The 26,212-nt window shown below is 39.2% G+C and overlaps 1 protein-coding gene across 1 annotated transcript; it reads left to right on the top strand.

The window, feature by feature from the left end:
• The first annotated feature begins 349 nt into the window (after positions 1-349).
• Serpinb10 (serpin family B member 10) lies at positions 350-23,653 on the top strand. The gene is made up of 8 exons (XM_076837102.2): positions 350-376; positions 2,539-2,715; positions 12,321-12,386; positions 12,828-12,965; positions 14,577-14,694; positions 18,286-18,428; positions 21,585-21,740; positions 23,249-23,653. Exons 2-8 carry the CDS (start codon positions 2,548-2,550, stop codon positions 23,651-23,653), a joined length of 1,194 nt encoding a protein of 397 aa, XP_076693217.1. The 5' UTR covers positions 350-376; positions 2,539-2,547.
• Positions 23,654-26,212: the final 2,559 nt, after the last annotated feature.

Below are 26,212 nucleotides of genomic sequence, written 5' to 3'. Positions count from 1 at the left end.
TGAAGGCTTCTGTTTTCATTTTTATTTTCTAAGTCTACCAGGGGAAACCATGTTAACTGTCCTTATTTGGCAGGCGACGCAGGGGATTAATCAAGAAATTCTGTCAGGACTCAGGCCTCTACATGCAGACCACATGGAAAATGTGGGTAGTTAAATAATGCAGGCAAGGCCTCAACTGTCTCTTTGTCCTTTTATTTAAACTTCCTGCTAAGATAAACCCAAAAGAAAGAGCGAATCAAAGGGTGGGGTTCCAAAGAAGGAGGTGCAACAATTTTTTTTAAAAAAATTTCTTCGGTTAAAAGTTCCCTAATTCTTCAGCCACAATCTCTTACTAAAGGAACAACTTGCCAATTCTTCTCTGGCAGAAGAAAATAAGGTACTGTAAATATTTCTGTGATTAAAAATGTTTATATGTGTTTTTCTTCTTTGTCATAGATCTTAGATAACTAAGGATCAAGACTATCTTGCCCCCCTTTAAAAAAATCCAGAAATAATTAATTAGGCTCCATCCCCTAAGATATTTTTCTGTATAAGTCAAAGAGTCTTAAACTTGGGCGGGTTCACTTTCTCTTCCTGTTAGTCCTCCTTTATCACCCAATCTCTCTTACCTTTAAAATCTTAAAGGCAATAAGCTGCATTGGTTAAAAAAACATTGGGGGGTTGGGGGCTGCAGTTTTGGCTCTGTGTTAGTTAACTGTGCATCCTCAGCCAGCTCACTGGTCTCTTTGGTCATGAGTTTCTTAGTGAATAAATGGAAATATGTTAGAAACTTTAAGGTTCTTTCTAACTCTGATATGTTAGAAGTCTCCCTATCTATGATGAGACATTTTTATGAATGACCCTATTTTCTTACTGTCTTATTTTTCTTCAACGTGTGTGTGTGCGCGCGCGTGTGCATATAGTCAATTTATAGCTCCTGAAGACTATAAAAGAACTATTCGTTTGAAAATTATTTCTGGTAAAATCTAATCACAAAGTCATGCACCTTTCAGAAAGTGCTTTTGACTGTCGAAAGATGCCTGGCTTATTATTTCCTAAATTTCTTAAAAGAAGCAGGGGTAGTTGTCCTTGTATGTTCCGGATTAGCCTTGATACATGATTGAGGTTATTGGTAAGGATAAAGATAACTGGAGATAAACTTTTCACAAGTGGTTGGCTCTTTCTTTAGAGAGCCTTATTGTTGTCACGAATTTGTTGGAGGTGAATTACTAGAAAAATTATAAATTGTAGGTAGAATGATAAAAATCCCAGGCCCTAAAATATTACTTTCTCTTGTTGTTTGGCCACAAAGCCAAATGTTTTCCATGTTAATGTGATTCATGAATTTTTAAAAGATAAAGCTTACTATCTTGGCAGTAACCAAAACCTCATTTGAATGAATATACTTTTAAAGGAAATAAAGAAGTTATTTCTAAGATGGCATTTTGTCAAAAAAAAGTAAGGCAAGTTTCCAACATTTTAGGAGGGTGTAGAAATACAACAAATCTAGAGGGTGTGTATGTGTGTGGGTTTCTTTTAGAATCATATTCTTTTGGCCTGTGATCATCAGGAGCCTTGGGAATAGCTGGAAGCCACACCTAGGGCGTGTTTGAGAGGCTGGGAAGCTGTTTAGTTAAGTGAAAGACTCTCTGGGAGGCCTCAACAGTGTCATTGTTAACTCCAGGTCATAATAAACCTCACCCTTGATTCCATTACTTGGCCATAGAGAAGGCTGGCTAGTTCTTTTTCTAGTTTCTCAGGAAACTGTCAGGGCAGGACCAAATTCCACACATCACTGATGCAAGTGGGCATTCCTAGACCTAGGAATCTTGAGTTATTTTCAGAGAAATTATTTGTTCATAAATTGACAGTAGATTGAACTTTGCTATGTCTTTGATAGAGATTGCTTTAAATTTTTAATTTTAATTTAAGCTTAAAATATCAGGGTTATTGAGGTGAAATTTTGTAGTCAAAAGTTAAGAAAAAGAGGAGTCCCATGTTCAAGGAGAATAGTGAGAAGAAAAGCAAGTTAGTCTTACTTTCTTACTTCTGTAAGCATTTTTCACTTAATTGTGTCTGATTTCCAGTTTCAGTAAATAAAACATGGCTAAAGCCCAAACACTGAACATTGCATTTGTACGTACCTGTTTTGTGCAAGGTCCTGGACAAGGTGCTGTTGGATGTACAAGGCTGTATATGAAGAAGATTTTATTCCCATGGTAGTTGGAAAGATTAGTTATAAATGCATGAACACCAGTGGTGCTGCTATAAATGTCAATCAACCAAGTGGAAAAAACTATGCTCTGGGACTTAGCTGTGAAGTGATCAGAATCAGTTAATAATGATGCATGTTAGCACCAAAATTCAAGGCAAGTCTCTGGACTTCATTGTTTTAATATATAAAATAATGATCTGGATTAGAATTTCACTAAAATTCATTCAGCTCTAGGGAATATAGGCATATACATACATATATGGAAGAATATACTTATAAAGGTAAAATAAATGAGAAGGATTTAACATTAGAATGTTCCCTATCTTTTGCTTTATTTTTCTTAGGGTTTCTCAATGGACTCTCTAGCAACATCCATCAACCAGTTTGCCCTGGAATTTAGCAAAAAGCTAGCTGAATCTGCTGAGGGTAAAAATATCTTCTTCTCTCCCTGGGGCATCTCAACCTCATTGGCCATGGTGTATTCGGGCACCAGAGGTTCCACTGAAGCCCAGATGGCCCAGGTGAGTGGGAAAGGTCAATGGTCCCCCAATGCCCTTAAATTATATGCTTTCTTTGTATTTTCACTTTTCTTCTGAAAACCCAATAACCCTCATTTTATAACACTATTGTCCAAATTAAGAGATACACTTAAAAAAAAAAAATCTTAGAACACAAAATGAAGCCCAGTGAAGGAAATCATTTTGAAAATTATTGCTAGAAAAACCATTAAAAAAAAATCTGTGTCCTTTGGCAAAATGAAATGGAGAAATGATGAGGTTATCAATTTTAGTTCAACACAAAACCAATTTCATTTTGATGACTAAAAGGATTTAAGAAATAATGAGTCAAACTTTAGATAATAGAACTATTCAGCATGCGTTTACTCTCAGAAGAGTTTTTTACACACACACACACACACACACACACACACGAAGAATCATTCTGTTCCTCATGCCTTGTTGGCTCTTTCTTTAATTACTGGTTGTCTAAATGAAGTTAAAGAGCCCAACAACAACATTAAAGTAAGAAAACAATATTAATGTACAAAAAAAGATTGTTTTACTGTAAGCATCTGTAGAGCATATACATGTATGTATATACATATGTCCAGCCATAGATAGCAAAATAGCTGTTCATGTGTGTACACAATCACATATATATGAATAAACACATAAATAAATATGAATATGTCTTTATAAATATGTCAATAAATAAGTGTATTTTGTTACTAAAAATTAAAAAATAAGTTCAGCCTTAAATATTACAATAATCAAAAGGACAAATGATAGAATTCTTCTCAAAATGGCTTTCTCTGTGCCTACTGTGGAAGTGGGTACAGCCAGTCGGGTGTTCTGTGTACCTGGCCTAGGATCCCCCGACTCTTGTAGCTCACAAGATATTGTGTGGTTTGAAAACAACCACAACAACGACAGGAGCACCTTGGCTCACCTCTAGGTAATGACTGGTTTCCTGGTTAGAAAGGATTAAGTGACAGGCTTATTCTCAAGTGAATTCCAACTTGGGGACATTTCATGTAAGTACATCTCTGTGTGCTACTTGTCCTTGCTTTAGATATTAATAGCCTCATTTGCAAATAAGCCTAATTAATTGGCCCTGCACATTTTTTTCTAAGGTAGGTGCTCCTTGTTCTGTTACTATGTGTCGGTGTGATCCTCCATAAGATACTCTTTATTTCTTACTGTGAGCTGGGCCCAGGATGTGGGCAATGGAATTATCTTTTGCCTTCTGTTCTCTATTGTACAATTTGGGGGAAACAGGGATAGCCATATCCTTCCTGTTAACTTTCAAAGGAAATGCTGGGGTGAATGCAAAGTTTATGTCTATGTATCTTAAGATGTGTTAGACAATGAGAAATGAAGCATTTATCTAGAAAAAAATAACTAAAATCCCTGAATTTTCAAGATAATTTTGGCAATGATGGCTTTTGCTTACATTATTGAAGTAGTGGTCTCAATTTAACACCTACCCTGCTTTCTTTTTCTATTTTTATATTTTAGTTGTCTATCCATTATATGTGTTGATGATCTATTGAACGTATTATACATTAGATATTAGACATATTGTGATAATTTTATACATGTCAACAATGTGTGAAGGGCAAATCAGCATAATTAGTACTTTCCTTTCCTTAAGCATTTATTGTTTCTTTCTGTTAGAAAGCTTGGAACTACTGTCTTCTAGTTATTTTTAAAATGTGTAATAAATTTCTGTGAACCAGCATCCCTGGACTATGCTTCAAAACACTAAAATTTCTACTTCCATTCTAACCAGGTGTTGGCAGTTATACAACCTCCCCACTCTCCCACCCCCATCTAAGCCTCTAGTCACCCTCCTTCTGCTAAGGACAGAGCAAAAACCAACTCCATCTCTGCCGCAGTCTCTGGCTGGGCACAAATCACGAGTCTCCACACAGCTTGTAGATTCAAACAGCAATTCTTTATTCCCGAACTCACACCGGCCGTCTACAAACACGCTCTGGGGGAATCCACGTTCTCTGCCCAAATCCACTCTCTCCCAAATCCACACCGCATGGGCTTCTGTCTCCCAAAATATACTGTCTGATCCTAAGCACTCAAGAGGAACTCAGCAGCAGGATACGCCCTATTCTAAAGGGGGAACACCCTAATCTCCTATTATGCTAAACTGCCCTATTCTAAAGGGGGAACACCCTAATCTCCTATTATGCTAAACCGCCCTATTCTAAAGGGGGAATACCCTAAACACGGATCCTGCCCTGGTCCTTGAGCAAGGTCACCTTTCAGAAGTCCTTCCACTAGACAGCATGGGAGTAAGCTGGCAAGGAATTTGTCATACCTACTTGGCTGATGGCTCCCAGCATCTCCCCACTTCTGATTAATTAAACAACAAGTAATGTGGCTTAAGGACCGTGCCTGGTAGGTTGTCCAGTTCAACATATGGCTCTTACCCGTCATTGGAAAACTGACCTTTAGGCGTCAGCCTCCTGTCTTAGGTTGATACCAATGCAACTGGATCATACCCGTCACTGACTACCGGTCCAGCATACAGCCATACTTGTGGATAGGTCTATGCACCAGTGGGGGGGTGAGGTTCTTTGCCTCACCTCTGTTGGCCCCCAAATTTGGCCTTGGTGCCAGTGGGGGAGTGAGGTTAATGTGGCTTAAGGACCGCACCTGGTAGGTTGTCCAATTCAACATATGGTTCTTACCCATCATCGGAAAACTGACCTTTAGGCAACTGACCTTTAGGCGTCAGCCTCCTGTCTTAGGTTGATACCACTGCAATTGGATCATACCCGTCACTGACTGCCGGTCCAGCATATAGCCATTGGCCCCCAAATTTAGACCATCACTAGCAGAAGGGAGGAGGATACAGAAATACCACGACACCAAGCCAATTGACAGTTCCTTTGGAAAAATTGCATCATTGGTGACACAATCAGCAAAGATCACTGGTGACACCATCAGCAAAGATATGCCAGCATTACCACAATTTGCTGCACTAAACGTAGTTACATAGTCCAGGCAAGTTCTGTAAGCAGTTCAAAGGGGAGGAATCTATCAATCTGTCCGTCTCTTCCAAAAGTCCGTTTCCTCCCAAAGTAAGTTGACTCCTTGATTGAGCATACTTGTTGAGTTATATTCATTGGGATGAAGATAGGAATTCTGGCAATGATGCTAAAAAGACATTAACCTGAAAAGAATTATTAAATATAATGAAAAGGAAAGGTGAAAGTAAACAAACAGATCTGTTAACCTACTTAAAAAACAATCCTTAACAGCTGTTTACCTGATTTAAATTAGTAAACAAGCAGATCTGTTAACCACCTTTAAAAACAATCCTTAACAGCTGTTTACCTAATTTAAATTAAGCCATTTAAATCACGTGAATAAAAAATAAATAATTCGGATTTGGGTACTAAAAATGTATAAGTTTGATCAGGGGTAACTACTGCTGCTGTACCATTATTTGACCCATCAGTGAATATATTTGGAGCATTCATGATAGGGGTTTTTCTTGTCATTTTTGGAAAAACTACAGGATGCTTAGACCAAAAAGACAACAAAGGATTAGATGGTAAGTGATTATCAAATGAAACATTAGATTTACACATGATTATTGCCCAAGTATTTAACTCATTAGCTAACTCATCAATTTGATCCATAGTATATGGAGTAATAATTTTATTGGGAGAAATTCCAAACACTCCCTTCGCTGCTTTTATTCCTTTGAGTATTAATTGTCCTACAGCCTCAGGATACCTAGTAAGAATAGTGTTAGGAGAATAAGATAAATGTATCCACAATAATGGACCTTCTTGCCAAAATACTCCTGTAGGAATATTTTTTGTTGGTAGTACAATAAATAATAAAGGCAAACTTATATCAATTCTATCTAAATGTATATTTTCCATATATGTTTCAATAATTTTTAATGCCTTTCTTGCTTCAGGAGTTAACATGCGAGGTGAGTTTGGATCTGATGGACCTTTTAGAATATCAAATAAAGGTCCCAACTCTTCTGTTGGTATGCCTAGATAAGGCCTTATCCAATTTATGTCTCCCAATAACTTTTGAAAGTCGTTAAGTGACTTGAGTTGATCTACTCGTATTTGAATTTTTGGTGGACGGACCATGGTTGAGGATAATAGAACTCCTAAATAATTAATTGGAAAATTTAATTGTACTTTATCTATTGCTATCTCTAGATTATAATTTTTTAATAAGTTTGTAAGTGTGGCATAACATTCCAGCAATATGTTTTTATCTTTATGTGCCAATAATACATCATCCATATAGTGAAATATTTGTAGTTCAGGATTTTGATTTCTAAGTGGCTGGATTGCTTTATTAACATATATTTGACACATAGTTGGACTGTTAGCCATCCCTTGAGGGAGTACTTTCCATTCATATCTCTGATCAGGACCTTCATGATTTAATGCAGGGATAGTAAATGCAAAACGTGGACTATCCTCGGGATGAATTGGAATTGAAAAAAAACAATCCTTAATATCTATGGCTAAAACATGCCAGGTTTTTGGCAAAGCAGACAATTGAGGAATCCCTGATTGAGCAGGTCCCATAATAACCATCTCATTATTAATGGCTCTTAAATCTTGCAATAATCTCCATTTACCAGATTTCTTTTTAATGACAAAAATGGGAGTATTATGGGGAGATATGGAAGGTTGTATATGTCCTTCTGCTAATTGTTGTTTGACCAGATCATGGGCTACTTGTATCTTTTCTTTAGTCAGGGGCCACTGAGGAACCCACACTGGTCTTTCTGATTTCCAAGTAATTTTTATTGTCTCAGTGGCCCTTTCTGAAAATCCAACCCATGTCTGTCTGTTCCTTGATCTATTTGAATTGGTGCTGCTATACCTTGTCCTTGTTTTCCTAATCTTTTTTCTTTCCTAAAACCTTGTCTAGCCCTAGTAGTGGGCGCATTAGGATTGATGTTATTTGTTAACGTCAAACCTAATTGATCTAGGACATCTCGTCCCCATAAATTTATAGGAAGATGATCCAATACATAGGGCTGTATAGTTCCCTCACAACCTTCAGGATCCTTCCAATCTAATACCATTGCACTTCTATGGGGATTAGTCGCCACTCCTAGGCCTCGAAGCATTTGAGTGGCTTGTTGTAATGGTCAATGTTTTGGCCATTCCTTACTAGATATGATGCTAAGGTCTGCACCTGTGTCCAGTAGCCCATTAAAGTCGTGTCCTTGAATATTTAGTTTTAACATTGGGCGAGAATCTAAATTTAAAGACAACATAGCCCAATCTACACCTGTGGAGCCTAATCCCCTGGAACCTCTTTTTACACTATGACTAGGAAATTTATTATGTAGGCTGGGTATTATTAACAACTGTGCTATTCTGTCTCCAGGTGAAATTACTGATATACCTCTTGGAGAACTAGCTATAATTTTTATTTCACCTACATAATCGGGATCAATTACCCCAGGACTTATCATAAGTCCTTTTAATGTAGATGAACTACGTCCCAATAATAAGCCTACTGTCCCTTGGGGAAGAGGTCCTTTTATTCCTGTGGGAATGATTTGAACTCCCATCTCTGGAGTTAGTACTGCTCTGGCAGAGGCGCAGATGTCCAACCCTGCGCTCCCTCGGGTTTGTCTGATGAGGGATTTAATGGACAATGTGTCCTGGGCACTACTCTGATGGTGTTGCTGGGTTCCTCCACTGCCCCGTATATTTGTGGTTGTGGGCCCCAGAGCATTGGGCCCGGCTGTCCGTTTTTTGGCAATGGAGCCTGATGCCTTTCTCCACGATATTGTGGGTAAATACCTGGTCCTTGTCCGTTTTTTGATAAGGGAGTACCCTCTATGGTGGTTTGAGAACGGCATTCATTAGCCCAATGTCTCCCTCTACGGCATCGTGGGCAAATACCCGGTATTCTATTTCTTTGATACCTAGTTTTGTTAAATCCTCCTCCTATGGGGCAACTCCTTTTAAAATGTCCTGTTTGTTCACAATCATAGCATGTTTTTGGCCTGGCATCTAAAGCCTGTTGTACTGCAGCTGCCAAGACTTGCCCTTGTTCATTAATATCTCTACATAATTTAATATATGTGTTTAAATCTTCATGTCTCCATGGTCTAATAACCTCTCTGCAGCAACGATTTGCTTGGTCATAAGCCAGTTGTTTTATCAATGGCATTGCTTGTTCCGTATCCCCAAATATTTTGGCAGCCGTTTGAATTAGCCTATCTACAAAGTCAGCGTAAGGTTCATTAGCTCTCTGTATTACCTTAGATAGCTGACCTTGTAAATCTCCATGTCCTTGTAAAGTCTTCCATGCCCTAACTGCGTCTGCAGCAATTTGTGCATATATAGCAGGATCATATTCAATTTGTTGCCGTTGACCCTCATAAGGTCCTTTCCCTAGCAGCATTTCTAGATTTCTTTGAGGGTAACCGGCTGCTGCATTTCGCCTAGCTGTCTCTGCGCAAAATTCCTCATTGGCAACCTTCCATAACAAATATTGTCCTCCATTTAGCACAGATTTACACATGCTAGCCCAATCTGCTGGCGTCATGTCCAAGTTAGTAATGGACTCGACCATGCTCACCGTGAAGGGAGCTTGGGGACCATAGGTTGTTACAGCCTCTTTTAACTGCTTCACTGTTTTAAAATCTAAAGCACGGTGAATTCGCTGCCCTCCTGCCTGCTCAAGTACAGGGCATGCTAATCTTCGAGGTCCTGTCTCAGGATTCCATTTATCAACTACGGGGTTTGAGGGCCACTCAGCTGTCTCTATCGGTGGGGCTGTTGGTTGAATTAAACCCTCTTGTGATAAAACGGAGTTAGTAACAGCCTCCTGTTGTGGCCTTTTTCCTAACAACCCCTTTTCCTTTAAATTTTCTTCCTCTGTCTGACTAGCTGGAGAGACCTTCTCTTTTGCTTGATCTAAAATGTCTTTCACCATATTCTGAACCTCTAACAATTTACTTAACATCTTTTCAGTTTGTTTTAATCTACTATAAAGATAACGCAACCCAATAAGATAACACAAAACAAAACCGAAACTGAATGAAGCAAAAACAGAATAAAAAATCGTTGTATCAATTTTCTCTTCCTCAGGGCCGACAAACTTCAAACCTTTAGTCAACCATTTTTTCCAGTTTGCCTGAGAAATTTCTAGGGATAGGCAGCTTGAAAGAAAAACAAAATAAATCAAAAGAAGAACACATTGTTTTCTGAAATGGTCACCCATTCTCTCGCCTTCCCTCAGGGGCGAGCAATTTTACTTACCTTGTCTTCAGATGTTCCGCGTACGAGCCACCAAATGCCGCAGTCTCTGGCTGGGCACAAATCACGAGTCTCCACACAGCTTGTAGATTCAAACAGCAATTCTTTATTCCCGAACTCACACCGGCCGTCTACAAACACGCTCTGGGGGAATCCACGTTCTCTGCCCAAATCCACTCTCTCCCAAATCCACACCGCATGGGCTTCTGTCTCCCAAAATATACTGTCTGACCCTAAGCACTCAAGAGGAACTCAGCAGCAGGATATGCCCTATTCTAAAGGGGGAACACCCTAATCTCCTATTATGCTAAACCGCCCTATTCTAAAGGGGGAACACCCTAATCTCCTATTATGCTAAACCGCCCTATTCTAAAGGGGGAACACCCTAAACACGGATCCTGCCCTGGTCCTTGAGCAAGGTCACCTTTCAGAAGTCCTTCCACTTAGACAGCATGGGAGTAAGCTGGCAAGGAATTTGTCATACCTACTTGGCTGATGGCTCCCAGCACATCTCAGTTTCTCCTGCTGACCCTAACAATTTGTATCACTTGTGACAACACCAGGTGCATGGGGTTTTCCCCTCCACACCCAGCAGTCAGTATGGCAGTGAAGGGCAGCTGCATGTGGTCTCATTTAATTCAATTTCTACACTGTATCTGGAGACAGTCTCAGATCCCACAGGTTGAAGGCTTAGTCCCCAAGACTGCCTCCTCCACCCCAATTCAGATGCCAGTCCTGGTTACTCCCCTACACTTCTGACCATCCAGCTATGAATCTGCATTCCCACACCGCCTCCTTGGGGTTCTTTTAATTTGCCAGAGTGGCTCTCAGAACTCAAAGAAATACATTGATTGGTTTATCGTAAAGGATAGTACAAAGGGTACAGGGCAAGATGTGGCGCCAGGCACAAGGCTTCCACACCTCGACAGTGCCCCACCCTCCAGGAACCTCCACGTGGTCAGCTGTCAGAAGTCTCCCACCCCTGTCCTGTCTTTGGGTTTGTAGTGGAAACTTCACCGTGCACGTATGGCTGAGGTGTGGACAGCTTGTAGAAATGCTATTGGACAAGGAGTGTGATCCGCTGCTCGTGGACGGAGGGGAGCCCAGCCAGGCTGGCTGCTGAGATGCTTCTCAGCCCCCCTGGGCAGCATTCCTTCTGTAGGGACAGGGGACCCCTTTGATCGGGGTCAGGATCTGCTAGGCAAGGTAGACCAGAGAACTTCTTTATGGGCAGCTCAAAGATAGAAAGGTGAAGGGAGGTTAGAGTGTGTTTTTGGTTTCTGATTCATCTGCAGGAAGAGGAGTTCTGGTTTCTGTGGCCTGCCTGGGGGAGAAAAGGCAGCGGGTGAAAGGAGGGCAGGGGAAGGTCAATGGGAGAGAACTTCTCTTTCTGAGGCAGCTTCTGAAGCCAAAAATGCCCCAGCAGTATTTTAGTCACTTGGAAATTACATGGACTGTGGCAGCAGTGAGCTGGGAACAGCGGACAAAAGCAGAATAAATCTATCGTAGTATCACATCTAATCTCCCTTCTCTGACACTGACCTTGTTAGATAACTTCTTCATATGAGTGCCTCACTTATTTCACTTACAATGTTCCACATCGCTGTCTGTGTTGTTGCAATGAAGTTTTGCTTTCTTTTATGGCTGAATAATATTCCATTGTGTATATAGAATATTGCATGTGCACAATGTAATATTTCCCATTCAGGTGTTGGTGGGAACCTTTTCAGACTCCATACCTTGACACTTAGACTTATATTGGAAACAACCATAGATACAAGTGACCAAGTGACCTACGGGAGAGAATTTCTTTTTCGTTTCTTTTCTTGGTTTGTTTGTTTGTTTGGTACTGGGGATTAAACTCAGAGGCGCTTTACCACTGAGCCACATCCCCAGCCCTTTTTATTTTTTATTTTGAGACAGGATCTCATCAAGTGGCTTAGGGCCTCACTAAGTTGCTGAGGCTGCCCTGGAACTTGCAATCCTCCTTCCTCAGCCTCCCAAGCCACTGGAATTACAGGTGTGCACCATGGTGCCCAGCTTAAAATGAGATGATTTTACCTCGGGCTAATCCCATCATCATCCCAAATTTCCTATACAAACATTAAAATTAAAAGACTAGTAACATAAATTAGATTTTTAACACTTTAGTTAAAAGCAGCTCTTGACTTATTATATTAATTTAATTAGTACATTAGTAAAGTTAAATGAGGGACTCCTTGTTTAACCAATTATATGTTCTGCATTTATAAGAATGACAGGCTCATATTTACAAATGTTTATTCCATATGATTATTCATATGCAAATTTTACTCACTTGTCTTTTTATTGGTATTACAGGTACTCCAATATAACAGACACCAGGACAGCAAATCTTGTCCTGAAAGTGAAAAAAAAAGGAAAATGGTATTTATTATCTTTTACTATCCATTTAACAGTTGGGGGGAAAGAACTTTTAGAACATGTATTTTAGTAGTTGATTTAAGCAACCTTTCATGGGTAACCTTTCTTAGAAACTTGTTAAAATTATAGAAATTCTCTTCAGGACAGAAAATATTCTACTTTCCAGAAGAGTCTCTTATCTCATCTCATTTTTAAATTTCTCTTGAAAATTCTCTACTTTTGAACTTGCTCTTGCCTTCACAAAATGAATGTGCAGAAAGGAATAAATATGCTTCATCGACAATAAAGTGTTTGCTGTGATAACGTTGAAGAAGACATTTTGGTCTATGTTAGAATTAATTTCAGCTTTTGTTTGTAATACACCAAATCATTTTAATTAGCTATAGGTTGAACACATATATGTAGCTCTGGTTCAACACTTTTTAAACTCTCTTTCTTTTAAAGGAATTCACATCCAGCAAGGCTGAAGGAATATGCTCTGACTTCCAGGCACTTTCTGCAGAAATCGTCAAATCCAGCCATTCCTATATACTTAAAACAGCCAACAGAATATATGGGCATAAGTCATATCCATTTAACAATGTAAGTGCAAATGGCTTATTTTAAGTTAATGGGAAAGAAAGAGCCATGTGAACCCAGTTAGTCCATTAATTCCAAAGAGGCATCCAGGAGTAAAAATTTTGTTCCACATTTCTCTAGAGATCCCAGGGACAATCTTAATGTGGTCAGTACTTTCTGGTAAACCATTATCTAGACCAAGCACTTAGCATCTAGTTGTAAAGGAAACCAATAATGGGTCTCAAACTAGGTGCTTGATCAGGGTTTTATAGGCTGAAAAAAGGGTGTAGCCCAAGAAGTGAGAGTAGGGAGTAATTTTCACATCAGGACTTTAGAGAGACGCTGGGGATATGGAACATGCAACAATGCCAACTTACCCCTGCGCTAATGATCGGATCTTCATCAGTTCACTGCCTTGTCCTGTGAACTCAGAGTGGGCAGGCAGTCATGTGCCTCTCTCGGTCTGTCCCTCACATCCGTTGGCATAGATCACAAAGGAACAGGAGGACCCGGGCATTGGACCCAAAGGGCAAGGAAGTTAAATAGGGCAGAATGATAGCAATCAGGTAAAATAAAGCTATTTTGTGGTTTCCAGCAGTGCTATCCCAGTCCATATCGGGGGAATTCTGGGGAGTTCAGGACTTGGGGTTTGGTATTACAAAGGGCACAAAACCAGCCAAATGGGGTCTTAAAGACAGTTTCATTAGTGGTAGGATTATGAGCTCCTGTTTGAGTCTGAAGTAGGTGAGATGACTGAGCTCAGTGGGCACTTGGGAAACAAGGGGACATGGACATACAAACACCTTTTTACATGTCCACAGCTCTGAGTTAAGACAGGGAGTGGTGCTTCCTGAAGAGTCAAGTTTTCTTTTTGCTAGATTAAAAATTCTGCAAAACTTGGCCTTCATAACCTCAAACCATTTCCCATAAACAGAATTAACTTGCTATTTTTATTCCTTCAAGCCGTCTATGAAGGAATACCACAACTATACACAGTAATGAATTATGCTCCCAAGGCAGGGGGACCCATAGCGGCAACCTCGGTGACAGCCCATTGTGCTGACTGCCACCAGGTGAAAGGGCAAGGCCTGGCCTGTTTCCTTGGAGTGCTGGGTGAAAGCTTTAACCACCTTACAAATCAGCTTTCACAGCAGAAGATATTTTCATCAGGGACCATCCTAATTCCCAGGGCTTTAGGGTTCACTGAAGGCAGGTGCCAGACTCAGGGAGCCAACTGTGATTGTGTCCCTGACACAGAAAGCCAAGCTCAACTCCCAGTACCCTTGGCCGAGGGGGTCACTCCTGAGATTTATAGCCTCCTCCCGTTCCGTCTTATCCTCATGTCTCAGTATGAATAAAAATGGACCCAAAGAAGTTGTGGAAGATCCAGCATAGTGGGAGGCCTACCTTCCTTCCACACCCGGAGTTCTGCATGACTAGTGGGTTCAAAGAGGGATGTGTTGAGATTTTGACCAAAATTTAGAGTGAGGAAAGAGAGATGGGAGGGATGGGGTAGGAGTTTACCATTGTTCATCTCCGTAGTTTTATTTATTATTTTTTTTAATAATCTAAATAGATTTGATTTCTCAATTTTGGGCAAACTCTACAAAAGAAGATTTTACCTATGTCTTTCAGAAATATTTAGAAGATATGAAAACGTATTTTGATGCAGAACCACAGTCTGTTAACTTTGTGGACGCTTCTGATCAAGTCAGAAAGGAGATCAACTCTTGGGTGGAAAGCAGGACTGAAGGTACACTGTCACCAAGGGGCTGGGTGCAGGGTTCTCCCAGCATCGCTGCATAATTGAATTTGTGCCTTGTGTAACTGTGTGTATCTCTTTTTTTAATATCTATGTTTTAGTTGTAGGTGGACACACAGCATCTTTATTTCATTTTAATGTGGGTGCTGAGGATCGAACCCAAGGCCTCAGGCAAGCTAGTTAAGCGCTCTACCATTGAACCACAACCCCAGCTCCTAAATGGAACTATAGACATAGTGTAAATATTCAAAGCTTCTATATGTGTTTATTCCCATACTCTTTAGACTTTCAGCTTTCCCAGTAAGTCCCAACTGAAACCCAGAATCCCAATCACTACTCTACCCAGTAGACAAGAGAAGGATCACTGCCCACTAATTCCAAAGAGGCATCCAGGTTTTAAAAGCAGGAAAGTGCAGAGAAGGAAATGTGAAATGCTGCTATAGTTGTGGCTTTTAAATAAATAATAACTACTAACAAATAACAAAAATGGGGCATTAAATATGCTACATTATCTTAAGTAGTTTTCAAAATACGGTGGTGTGTTAGAGTATGGGCTGAGAGGTGATCTGGAGGCAAGGTGTCCGGGTGCAGCTGGCCAGCCCCCACTGAAGGCACCAGCAAGGCACTTTCTCATGGTCTCCTGGCTTGTGCTGGTTGCTGGTAATCCTTGGCATTCCTGGTGTGCCCATGTATCACTGCAGCCTGTGCCTCTGTGAGAACATGGCTGTGTGTGTGTGTGTGTGTGTGTGTGTGTGTGTGTGTGTGTTTCTGTCTATCTGTCTCTGTTTCTCTTCTTCCTGGTACTGGAGATTGACCCTAAGCGTGTCCTACCACTGAGCTACATCCCCGACACTTTCTTTTGTTTTCTAATTCAAGGCACGGTCTCCCTAAGTTGCCCAGCCTTTTCTCAAACTTTGGATCCCTCTGCCTAGGCCTCACCAGCAGTTGGGATCACAGGTGTATGCCGCCAGTACTGGCTCTGTGTGTCTTTTGTGACTCTATCTTCAACTGGTGTTCTCCTCTCTTTACATCTATGTATCAATTTCCATTTATTTATAAGGATACCTGCCATTGGATTGGGGCTTACCCTAATCCAGTAGGATTTCTTCTTAACTTGATTAAATGTGCAAAGACTATTTCCAAATAAGGCCACATTCTTAGGTACCGAGGGATAAAACTTGACTGGTTCTTTGGCAGGGCTAAGGGAGTCAAAGTTAAACCTACAACAGTGTGATATTCTTGCAAAAATGCATAACTGAATATTATCTTGAGGAAACAAACAAACCCAAACTTGAGAATTCTGGGACATTTTACAAACATGGCAAGTATTTTTCAAAGAGTGCCAAGGTCATGGAACAATGAATGAATGAGGACTTGTTACAGATTAAAGGGGATGAAGAAATCACAATCAAATGTAATGGAAGATCTTGATTGACTTATGGCCCAGAAATTAAAGGATTTTATAGGAACAGTTGATGGAATTTGAATATGACCTGTTAATAGTACTCTAGTGATAGGAACTTCCTGGTTTGTGTCATTGGTAGAAATAAAATGCTATTTTTTAGGAATATTTTGCAGCCATCATTTTTACCAATGTGGCACATACCAGGATGTAACAATTCCACTTTTTAATTACTTAAATTTTTAGAAGATAAGAAAAAATTAATTTTTTGTGTAAGAGTAAACTCACGCCTGGACATACTTATTAGTTTTGCTTTTCAGTTAATTCTCCTTGCTTACCGTATTACCTGCAAATAATAATTTTGTCTGTTCTTTTTACACAATCATATCTTATTTAGTTTTCTTACTTTATGACATGAGTTACAATTTTGATAAAAATATTAAATAATGGTACTCATAACAGACTATGAATACTACTAATATTTTTTTGGTAAGCATAATTATGAAAGTGTTTTGGAGAAAAATATTCTTTTTCATATTAAGGAAGTACTCATTCTTTTTAATGTACAATGACATAATTTAAAAATTAGAAATAGTTGATGAAAATAGATCAAAAGTATTTTTATATCCATCAAGATGATTTTTCTCCTATCACCCACAAGAACAATGGCTTCAGTTTGTTTGGGCTGCTATGATAAAATCCATTGCCTGGGTAATGGTAGATTGTAGACATCAGTTCTGGAGACTGGCAGGTTCAGAATCAAGATGCCTGGGTCTGTTGGGAGCTTCCTCTTTCTTCTAAGAGGACACCTTCCTGCTGTGTCCTCCTGTGTAGAGGGACAAGCAGATCCCTGGATTCCACTCACAGGAATGCTAATCTATCCTGAGGGGAGAGCCCCCATGACACAATTACTCACCAGGACCCCATCTCCACACTGTTGGGTTAAGTATTAGGTTCCAATATATGACTTTCAGAGGAACACAAATATTCATACCACAACAATAATGCATTATACTAATAGATTTCTTGATACATGATTCTTACATCCTGACATAAAATATATATATATATATATTTTTTTTTCTAAATTTAACTTGAATTTTTTTGTTTATATTCACAAGAGAAATTGGTTTATAGGTGGCAATTTTGTGCTTCCTTGGTTGTGTCTTCATACTGAGGATGTGCTAGCTTGATATAAGTAGTCAGAGGGCTTTTCATTTTTATGTTCTGAAACTGTAATAGTCAGAGCTCTATCAGTAATTTGAAAGTTTAAAAGAATCCATCTTTTTAAATGTCTGGGATGTATTCCCTGTTTTTAAAGGAGGTTTTCAAATTCTCTAAGAAGTAGTCACTCGATTGTTCTGATGTTTATGAGGCGTGTATGTGTGTGTGTGTGTATGTCCCTTCCTCTTGGTTTTCTACTAATTTTTGCATTTTCTGTTAATATGAAAATTCACCCATATAACCTTTTTAAATGAAGTGCTATAAGCTATATTTAAAAAAATCACTTCCATGTCTGTATTTGAACTGTTGAGAAGATTTTAAATAGTTTCTGTTTCTGGGGGAAGCCAAATCAGATTCTATCTCCATTTATCAAACATGTTGACTTTCTAACGCACCTCTAAACCTGCTCTTGTGCATTTTTAATAAATCTTTCAAGGTGCTTTAGTGGAGAGTTTGGACAGAATGTATCAGGGGTTGCCTATCAAAGATCACTTTAAACAATGGCTGGATCAATCTGATATGCACAATTGCAGAAAGCAATTTTTAAGGGCAGGGGGGAGATACTGTCACAATCTTTCAGATTTAATCAGAGAAGTTCACAGTGTGTGACTACAAACAGACGTGAGAGAGAAGAAGCATTTCTGTCTTCTCAAAATAGAGGTACAAATCAACTTGTATTAGAGGGAAGTTTTCTAATTGAAATGCAAATTTATTCTTAATATGAAATAATACGTATTGGCCACTCAGCATATTATTTCTTCAGTGTTTTCCTGTTTTCTCATAGCTACTCTAAACAGAAATAGTACTTAAATTCCTGAATTGACCTGTTTCTGGAAAATCTAAATAAGAACTTTTAAAGAAAATTTTATGAGTCTATAAAGATGGAAGTCTGGTTTTATAATTAAAATAGACACATTTCCACTAGCCATTTGAAATGTGTCCTTTTACTCTTGCAGGAAAAATTCTGAATCTCCTACCGGATGACTCTGTGGACTCCCTGACCAGGATGGTCCTGGTGAACGCTCTTTACTTTAAAGGAATCTGGGAACATCAATTCCAAGTGCAAAATACCACAGAAAAGCCTTTCAGAATAAACAAGGTGAGAATTTGAACTTGTGAAAGATCAGCTTGAATTGTCATGTGGCTTTGTAACATGACCTTATTTTAAATTTGCTCTTCTTTCTGATTATATATTCCTCTAAACTAGGACTCTTACTAGGGAAGGAATGGCTGGGCAAAGCTCTTAGTTCTCTCCCACACAAAAATTCCCCTTCACTGTTTTTCTCTGACCATGCACATATTTTATCATTTGGTCCCATGAGCTGGGTAGGGTGTGTTTTATAGTTATTTCTCAGTTGAGAAATATAAAGTGACCAAGGAACTGGAGGCATGAATGAGTTGGAAGGAGTTCAGAAATAGAACCTAAGATCCTTCACTGTAAGTTCTGGTCTTATTCTACTAAACTGATGCTATCTTCTACCCCATTCTTACCCTTCCATAAGTAAAAGCAATAAAAATGCTAGATCTCATTTCATTGAGGTTTCTTTCTAATAGGCTTGTCCCTATTACAAGCAACAGGAACTCACTTCAGAAAACTGACAAAAGTACTTTAGATGCACAACTTTAAAGAAGGAGAGCTTCACTGTGGCTCTTGGTTTCAGTACATGGTCACTTTTCCTGTCATTTTGGGCCTGTGGTGAGGCAGGACATCATGGAGAGGGTGTGTAATGAATCTTACTACTTAGCAGCCAGAAAAGAAAGAGAGAGAAGCAGCTAGGATGGCAGTACCCCCTTCAAGGGCATGCCCAAGGACCTAGGTTCCTTCCCTAGGCCCTAACTCCAATGGTCCCACCCTCTCCTAAGAGCACCAATGACTGAAGATCAACACATGGTCTTTGGAGGCTATTTAAGATGCAATGATACTAGAAAGGAATGTGGCTGGGTCCTGGGATATGAGTGGAAATAAGATCTCAAATGTCAGGATTTTTTTCTCAAGTTTTTCAACTCCCTCTCTTCTGTCAGTCTTCTCTCAGGCCAAACTGTAACTTTCTCTGCGTTTTGGTCCACGGTAGCCACAATGGCTACCTACAGCCTTCACATTTCTAGAGACAGGCTGATGCAACCCATCTGAATTTTTAGGAAGGGAACTGCTGGCCAAGGTTGGTTCCAGTGGTGCAGGCCAGGGTGGTCTTATCACACAGACAGCGCTGCTGAGGACCTCCCGCTGCAACTGTGTTGCTGTGTGCAGCAGGGATCCTCTAAGGATGGGGCAGGCAGAACACACAGCACAACAGGCTAATGAGAAATGAGCTGAGTAGTTACTTGTGTTAGAATATTTGGTTACAAGTGATAGAAAAGCATTTTAAACTAGCTCCAACAAAATGGGAATTAGATTATGTCCCTAAGACGAAGTGGGCAGTCCAATGGGTGGGGCCTATAGAGCTGGAGAGTCTCAAAGGTAATCTTAGTTGTCTCTCTCTCACCTTCTCCTTCTGCCCTCACCTCTTCTTCCTGCCTCACTCTCATTCTGTAATACTGAAGATGGCTTCTATCTAAGTGTCCAGGGAATGTAGCTGCTTCATTCTTAGCCTTCTAGTTCCACTCTCCTATCAGAAATGGAAAGTTCTAGCTGTTGCTCTAACAGCTTGGGATACCATAAGGATTCTGGTGGGGGTCAGACTTGTGCTCACCTGGAAACAGGCACAGTATCCTGAGTTGGTACTGATAAACGGCCCTGGTTACATGGCCATCAGCTTAGCATAAGGGTAGTACCTTGGGATTGACCTCAGGTCTATGCAGAATGGATAAATAACATGTGTGTACAAAATCTGGATTGCAGGAGGTTTTGTTTTGCAATTGACTTTTATTTTAAAATGCTTTATTTTTGGAGCATTTTTTAAAAATTTAGAAAATTTTTTTTCGGAAAGTACCAAGTTCCCAAATCCAGTCCTTCGACACACGTCAACTTTGCAGTATTATTAATATCCTGTGTGGTACATTTGTTATAACTGGTTAGCTCATCTTGACAGCTTAGTATTAACTCTCTGGAGCTGATAATATTTCCAGGTTTACTCTTGGTGTTGTATTGTTCTGTCGTTTTGACAAATGAATAATGTCATATAGACACCACTGTAGACTCGCTCAGAAGAGTTTCACCACTCTCTAAATGCCCTGTGCTCCACCTGCTCATTCCTTCCACCCAGGCCCTGGCAACCACAGTTTTGACTTCTCTAGCCTTTTCAGGTCAGCTCACTTCACTTAACAATATGCACTTAGGGACCCTGAATATATTTTTACATCTTAATAGATCCTTTTGCTTTATTGCTAAATAATTTTCTATTGTGCAGATGTGTCAGAGTTTGTTTAACCATTCAGTTATTGAAGCATTTCTATTTCCTACTAGTTTGGGGTAATAATGAATAACAATGAGATAAACACTTGTGTGAGAGTTTTATATGGACGCAAGCTTTAAACATATTTGAGTGAAGAGCGAGAAGCACAATTGCTGGATTATATGATAAGGCAATGTTGATCTTAGTCAGACACTGCCAAATTGTCTTCCAAAGTGGCTGTTCCATTTTACATTCCCACCAGCAATGAATGGAACATATCTTTGTCAGCCTGTAGTATTGTTAGTGTTTGGATTTTTGCCGTTATAATAGTTGCTTTAACTTTGAGTACTCTAATGAAATATGACTGAGCATTTTTTCATAAGCTAGAATTGCCCATTCATATCTTTTGCCAATGTTTAAAACTGGATTATTTATTTTATTTTTGTTGAGTTTTAAGAATTCTTTGTATATTTTAATGCCAGTCCTTTGTTAGATACATTTTGCACATGTTTTCTCTCAGTCTATTGCTTGGCTTTCCTTCTTAGTGCATTTCAACTTTTATGATACTTTCTCAAATGTTTGCATGTGAAATATATCTTCTTCAGTTTCTGGATCATTGACAGTTACATAGTTAAAGTTATATATTGTTCAAAATATTTTGTAGAATCCACCTTACTATGACTTATAGAGATTTCTGGAATAGCGTTAGAGATGGAACTTTCCTTCCCATTCACCTCTTACCAGTAATACTGTTCAGAATTTCCAAAAAATAAAGTCTGGATAACTTTATTTGGTATTTACCAGAGGATGATCGGTTTCACCAATGTCCTAGACAACTGGGAACCAATGGTGATCAAGAATTAAGAACTTGGTGGAACATCTCTTCAATGACTTTGCTACCTATTTTTTATATATATATATAGACTACAAGCAAACCAGTGCAAATGATGTTTATGAAAGAGAAGCTTCAAGTTTTTCATATTGAAAATCCACAAGCCACAGGCCTTCAACTTGACTACAAGGGCTCTGACCTCAGTCTGCTTGTGCTACTGCCTGATGATGACAGCGCACTGAAGCAGGTAAATGTGTCCGTCTCTCCGAGGTGAAGATGGCACCTGCATTCACCCTTGTCTTCCAGGACTCAGCCTCCCTGTTTCTTAACTCCTGAACAGGAAGGCAATCAGCCAACTTGCCTTGAGCTCTCTGTACTTTACCTTAACAGTATCATTTAGACTTTGCAAAGCTCTGTAAAATCGATATTACTTTTACTTGGAGAGGTTAGGGAATCCATAGACACCTCTAACATGGACTGGTTACACAAAGATCCACATGTACAACAGAGATGGATTCTCTTTGCCAGGTACAGAGCTGTGTGGACTGATCATAGGAATCTTTCAGTCTAGGTCTCCTGGTAGAAACTGTGTAATTCAGGGTGTGTGTGTGTGTGTGTGTGTGTGAATGTGTGTTGTTGAGGATGAAGGGCCTCATACATGCTATGCTAAGCAGGTTCTCTATCATTGATCTATACCCCCTACCCAAGATTAATTGTTCTAATCACTTTTGTGTGTGCATGTGTGTGTGTGGTGTGTTCTACAACTTTTTTTTTTAACATTTTTTTCTAAGTCAAAACTTTCACGAAAAAAAAAAAAACCGTATTGGTGCTATTTTCAGATATTATTTAAGCTGTTTATTAACCAGATTTCTATTAGGCTGGTTTTGACCAGACCATGTTCCTGAGCAGTTATATGCCTAATAGAATGAACACTGATGTCTCGTGCAGTAGATGGCTTTTCCTTGCACTGGGCCTTTCATCTGTACCAGACTCTCAGTTGTAAGTTTCCATGGCCCTGCCGGTATGTAGAAAAGATTTCCAAATTGTTTCATAAATGCGTGAAACTAAAAAGAATGGTAAAAGACCAGTATGGACCAGTACCCATGAGTCTCACAGCCTAAGATAAGTTTCTCTTCTTAGATGTGCAGGGTCCCAAGCTGAAGATACTGTCATGTTATTAATATGCATCATATATAAATATGTCACCAACAGCCAGTGAATGCTTGGGTATAGGAAACTCTCAAAGTAGCAAGAGTGTGTGCTTTTGAAACAAACATGTCATTTAAAAATTTAAACATATACATATATAAACCCACATGCATATGTACATATACATTCATATGTACACATTCATTTATTTATTATTTAAAATTTCAGAATATTAAGAGGATAAAATTACCCTCATATTTAATATTAAAAAAAACTATTCCTAAGATTTAGAAGCTTTCATTTTTAAATTTTTCTTCTATGGCATAGTTTATAGTTATTGGGTTTATATTATTGTGATTTTAGAGTACAGAAATTTTATTTTGTCCCAGATTTTGGTTTCAAAGAATTCTCTTCCATGTTGACCTACAAAACAAAAGGTTCTGCAGGTCCACCCCACAAGGCTATCATTACACAACCAAAAGGATTTACAGCTGTGTGCCTTTGTTACCCTGGGTGAAGGGAGTGATTGCAATTCATCTATGGTATCCCTAGGGGTCGCTCTTCACCATTTCCCTCTGCTCACTGTTCCATGTTTCTGACCCGCAGCTGGAAAAGGTGGTCACCTCTGAGAAGCTGAAAGAGTGGACCAGTGAGGACATGATGGAATTGTATGAAGTGCAGCTGCATCTGCCCAAGTTCAAGCTGGAGGAGAGTTATGATCTCAAGTCCACTCTGAGCAGCATGGGGATGACAGATGCCTTTAGCCAGAGCAAAGCAGATTTCTCAGGAATGTCTTCAGAGAGGAACCTGTTTCTGTCCAATGTTTTCCACAAGGCTTTTGTGGAAATAAATGAACAAGGGTCAGAGGCTGCAGCTGGCACTGGGAGTGAGGTGGCTTTTCGAAGAGGATTCCCCTCCATTGAATTCAATGCAGACCACCCATTCCTCTTCTTCATCAGGCACAACAAAACCAATAGCATTCTCTTTTACGGAAGATTCTGTTCCCCCTAAACCCTGTGTCTCTCACCTAATAAGACTAACTTATGGTGTGAAAAATGCAGCATATGATAGAAAACACAGTTATCATTAAAATAAGTGTAGCCTATATCTCTTTTCACTTTTAAATAATGATCCTGTCATGTCTGTATAGCTAGAGATAATGAAGCTTTTTTTATTTTTATCACACAAGCAGCTTAATGTGACTTTGATTTACCTTGCAGAAATGCTGTTATTCCATCTAATAATTCATAGTTCTTGAGCTACCTGATCATTGTATTAATGTCAATTACATTTCACATTCATTGATTAGTGTAGAAAATATTTATAAATGCAACATGATATTGAAAAATAAAGACATTTTCAAGAATATCATTTGATGACTTAAAATCCAACATAAAATTAGTTCTCCCTATCTGTTATTTTAAAAAATACTTATATGAACATTAGTGAGAAATCTAGTGAAATGCAAGTGAAATCCATGATTTAGTTAGTAGCAGTGTTCCAATCTTGATGTCTTAGTTTTGACAAATGTACCTTGATAATATAAGATGTTAACATTAGGGGAAATTGTATTGGGGGTGTATGGGAATCCTATTATTTTTGCAATTATTCTATGAATCTAAAATTATTCAAAAATAAAAATTTGTTTAAAAATAATTATGTGTAAAAATTCAGTCACACTTTCAGCCTTAGTTTTAAAATTATTATGAGCTAGAAGAGTAAATTTCTCATTTACATAAATAGGTGTTATGTTATTTATAACATCATATTTTAATAAAACTAAAATTTCCATAAAATTGGCTGTGATTTTACAATTTATTTTATGCCTTATTATCTTCTAATACAAACTTGTTTATTGGTGGTCTCATCAATTATTGTTCTAATTTTAGAGACCAATTTTTGCCATTCAGGTTTGCTTTTTTCCTATTTATCTAATAAAATGTAAAACTGGATCTCATGAGAAGCATACCAATTAGTATAAAATCTATATCCTGAATGGAATCTTGGTCCTGTGTTATAGGATACAAGAATAGTTCTATGCTTTAGCAAAAAAAAAAAAAAAGATACAAACTTGTATCATACCTTTATGAAACATTTTGCTTTTTATCCATAATATCCCACATTTACTAGCAGTGAAAGCAATCCCCTGTGTTTGTGTTCCAGTAAATTAAAATTGTGTTAAATGTGAACTAGTAAGTAGTGAGTTATATGTGTTTGGATATGAAGTCAGATCAAAGGAAGACCCGCCTACCACTACTCTCAGAGGTTGACAATCAGAAAATAACAAAAGAAACATATTTTAAACAAATAGCAATGACAGGAAAATGTTGATCCTAGAAACTTCAGTAAGATTCACTCAGGCATTCATTAAATCAAAAAGTGTTCATTGATCAGCTTCGTAACAGAAACAGAACCTGCTGTTCCCCTGTGAGCAAGGAGCTCTCACACTCTAATGGGGAAAAAAGTGAAAGTTAGTGAAAAGAATGTTTGTAAAATAAATTGTAATATTCTTGGAGGTGTGTGTGTGTGTGTGTGTGTGTGTGTGTGTTGTTTAAAGGAAGAAGCTTTAAGTAGTGGGATTTGCTGTTACACGTTCTTCTCCTTCAGTGCAAATGTTGATAGCCTGTCTTTTTAGAAGAATCAAGGATCTTCAGGATCAGCAGATAATTATCTCTACAAACCTCATTTCTTACCACGCAAAACCAGCGTCGGAGAGGAGTCTCAGTTCTCTCAGAGCATTATCTATTTATTTCGAAGGACTTCTTTTATAGGGGTATGCCCATTGAAGTACAATACAGACCTGTGCACATGTACACATGTTAATGCACAGAAAGCCCTCTGGCGGAGAAAGGAAACGACGCCACTCTTTAATTCCTATAACTTGGTATTACTCGATTTTTGTTATATTGGCACGCATCGCTCTTTTATTTCTGTAATATAATGTCTGAGAAATGTCCTCTGAGCTGGGCTCGGAGTGGAATGGAAAAGGCACCAGAGCAGAATTACAAACTGCAAGGAAAAGTGCAAGGATTGACGTCACCAGAAGGGCGGAGTAGAAGCCGTGGCTCCGCTCTCCCCGCCTTGGGGCCCCGGGAAAATCAATCACAACTACCTAGTGGCAAAATCACCAGCTGGTATAACCCTGAATTTAAAATAAAGGCTGTGACATTTCGTGGGGTCGCGCAGCAGAGGGAATCCTTGAGCTGACGACTAGGAAAACGCGCACCTCTGACCGTAATCCACCCGTTCGAGCTGACCCAGAGGCAGGAAGTCCCCCAGCCCCGGGGCACCCGGTCGCAGTTTCCAGGCTGGGAAAAGTGAGATCATTGAGGGTCCTCGCCTTAGTTCCTCCGAAGCGTGGCTAGTGCTGGTAGGACTGCCAGGCCAGCCAACGACAAAATGTGGAGTGGGGCTGCTGGTCCCCTAGGTCCCCTAGAAAAACACAAAATTTGAGAGGCTTCGTAATAACCAGCCACGCTGCAAGAAGCACTCCACTGCCGGCCTTCCCACAACCTGGGTGAGCCCTTAAGGTCCTCTTCAGGCCCATTTAATTGGAGCATCCAAAGTTAA

Source organism: Callospermophilus lateralis, chromosome 17, assembly GCF_048772815.1.
Source record: "Callospermophilus lateralis isolate mCalLat2 chromosome 17, mCalLat2.hap1, whole genome shotgun sequence".
Lineage (NCBI taxonomy): Eukaryota > Metazoa > Chordata > Mammalia > Rodentia > Sciuridae > Callospermophilus > Callospermophilus lateralis.
Note: the sequence above shows the minus strand (reverse complement) of the source record. Positions and strands in the feature narration are given on the sequence as shown.

Bases quoted from the DNA above. Each gene is read 5' to 3' on its own strand.
- Serpinb10 (XM_076837102.2), top strand. From the start codon at position 2,548: ATGGACTCTCTAGCAACATCCATCAACCAGTTTGCCCTGGAATTTAGC. The intron at 14,695-18,285 runs GTACACTGTCAC...TTACTCTTGCAG, and splicing joins GGTGGAAAGCAGGACTGAAG to GAAAAATTCTGAATCTCCTA. The intron at 18,429-21,584 runs GTGAGAATTTGA...ATATATATATAG, and splicing joins AGCCTTTCAGAATAAACAAG to ACTACAAGCAAACCAGTGCA.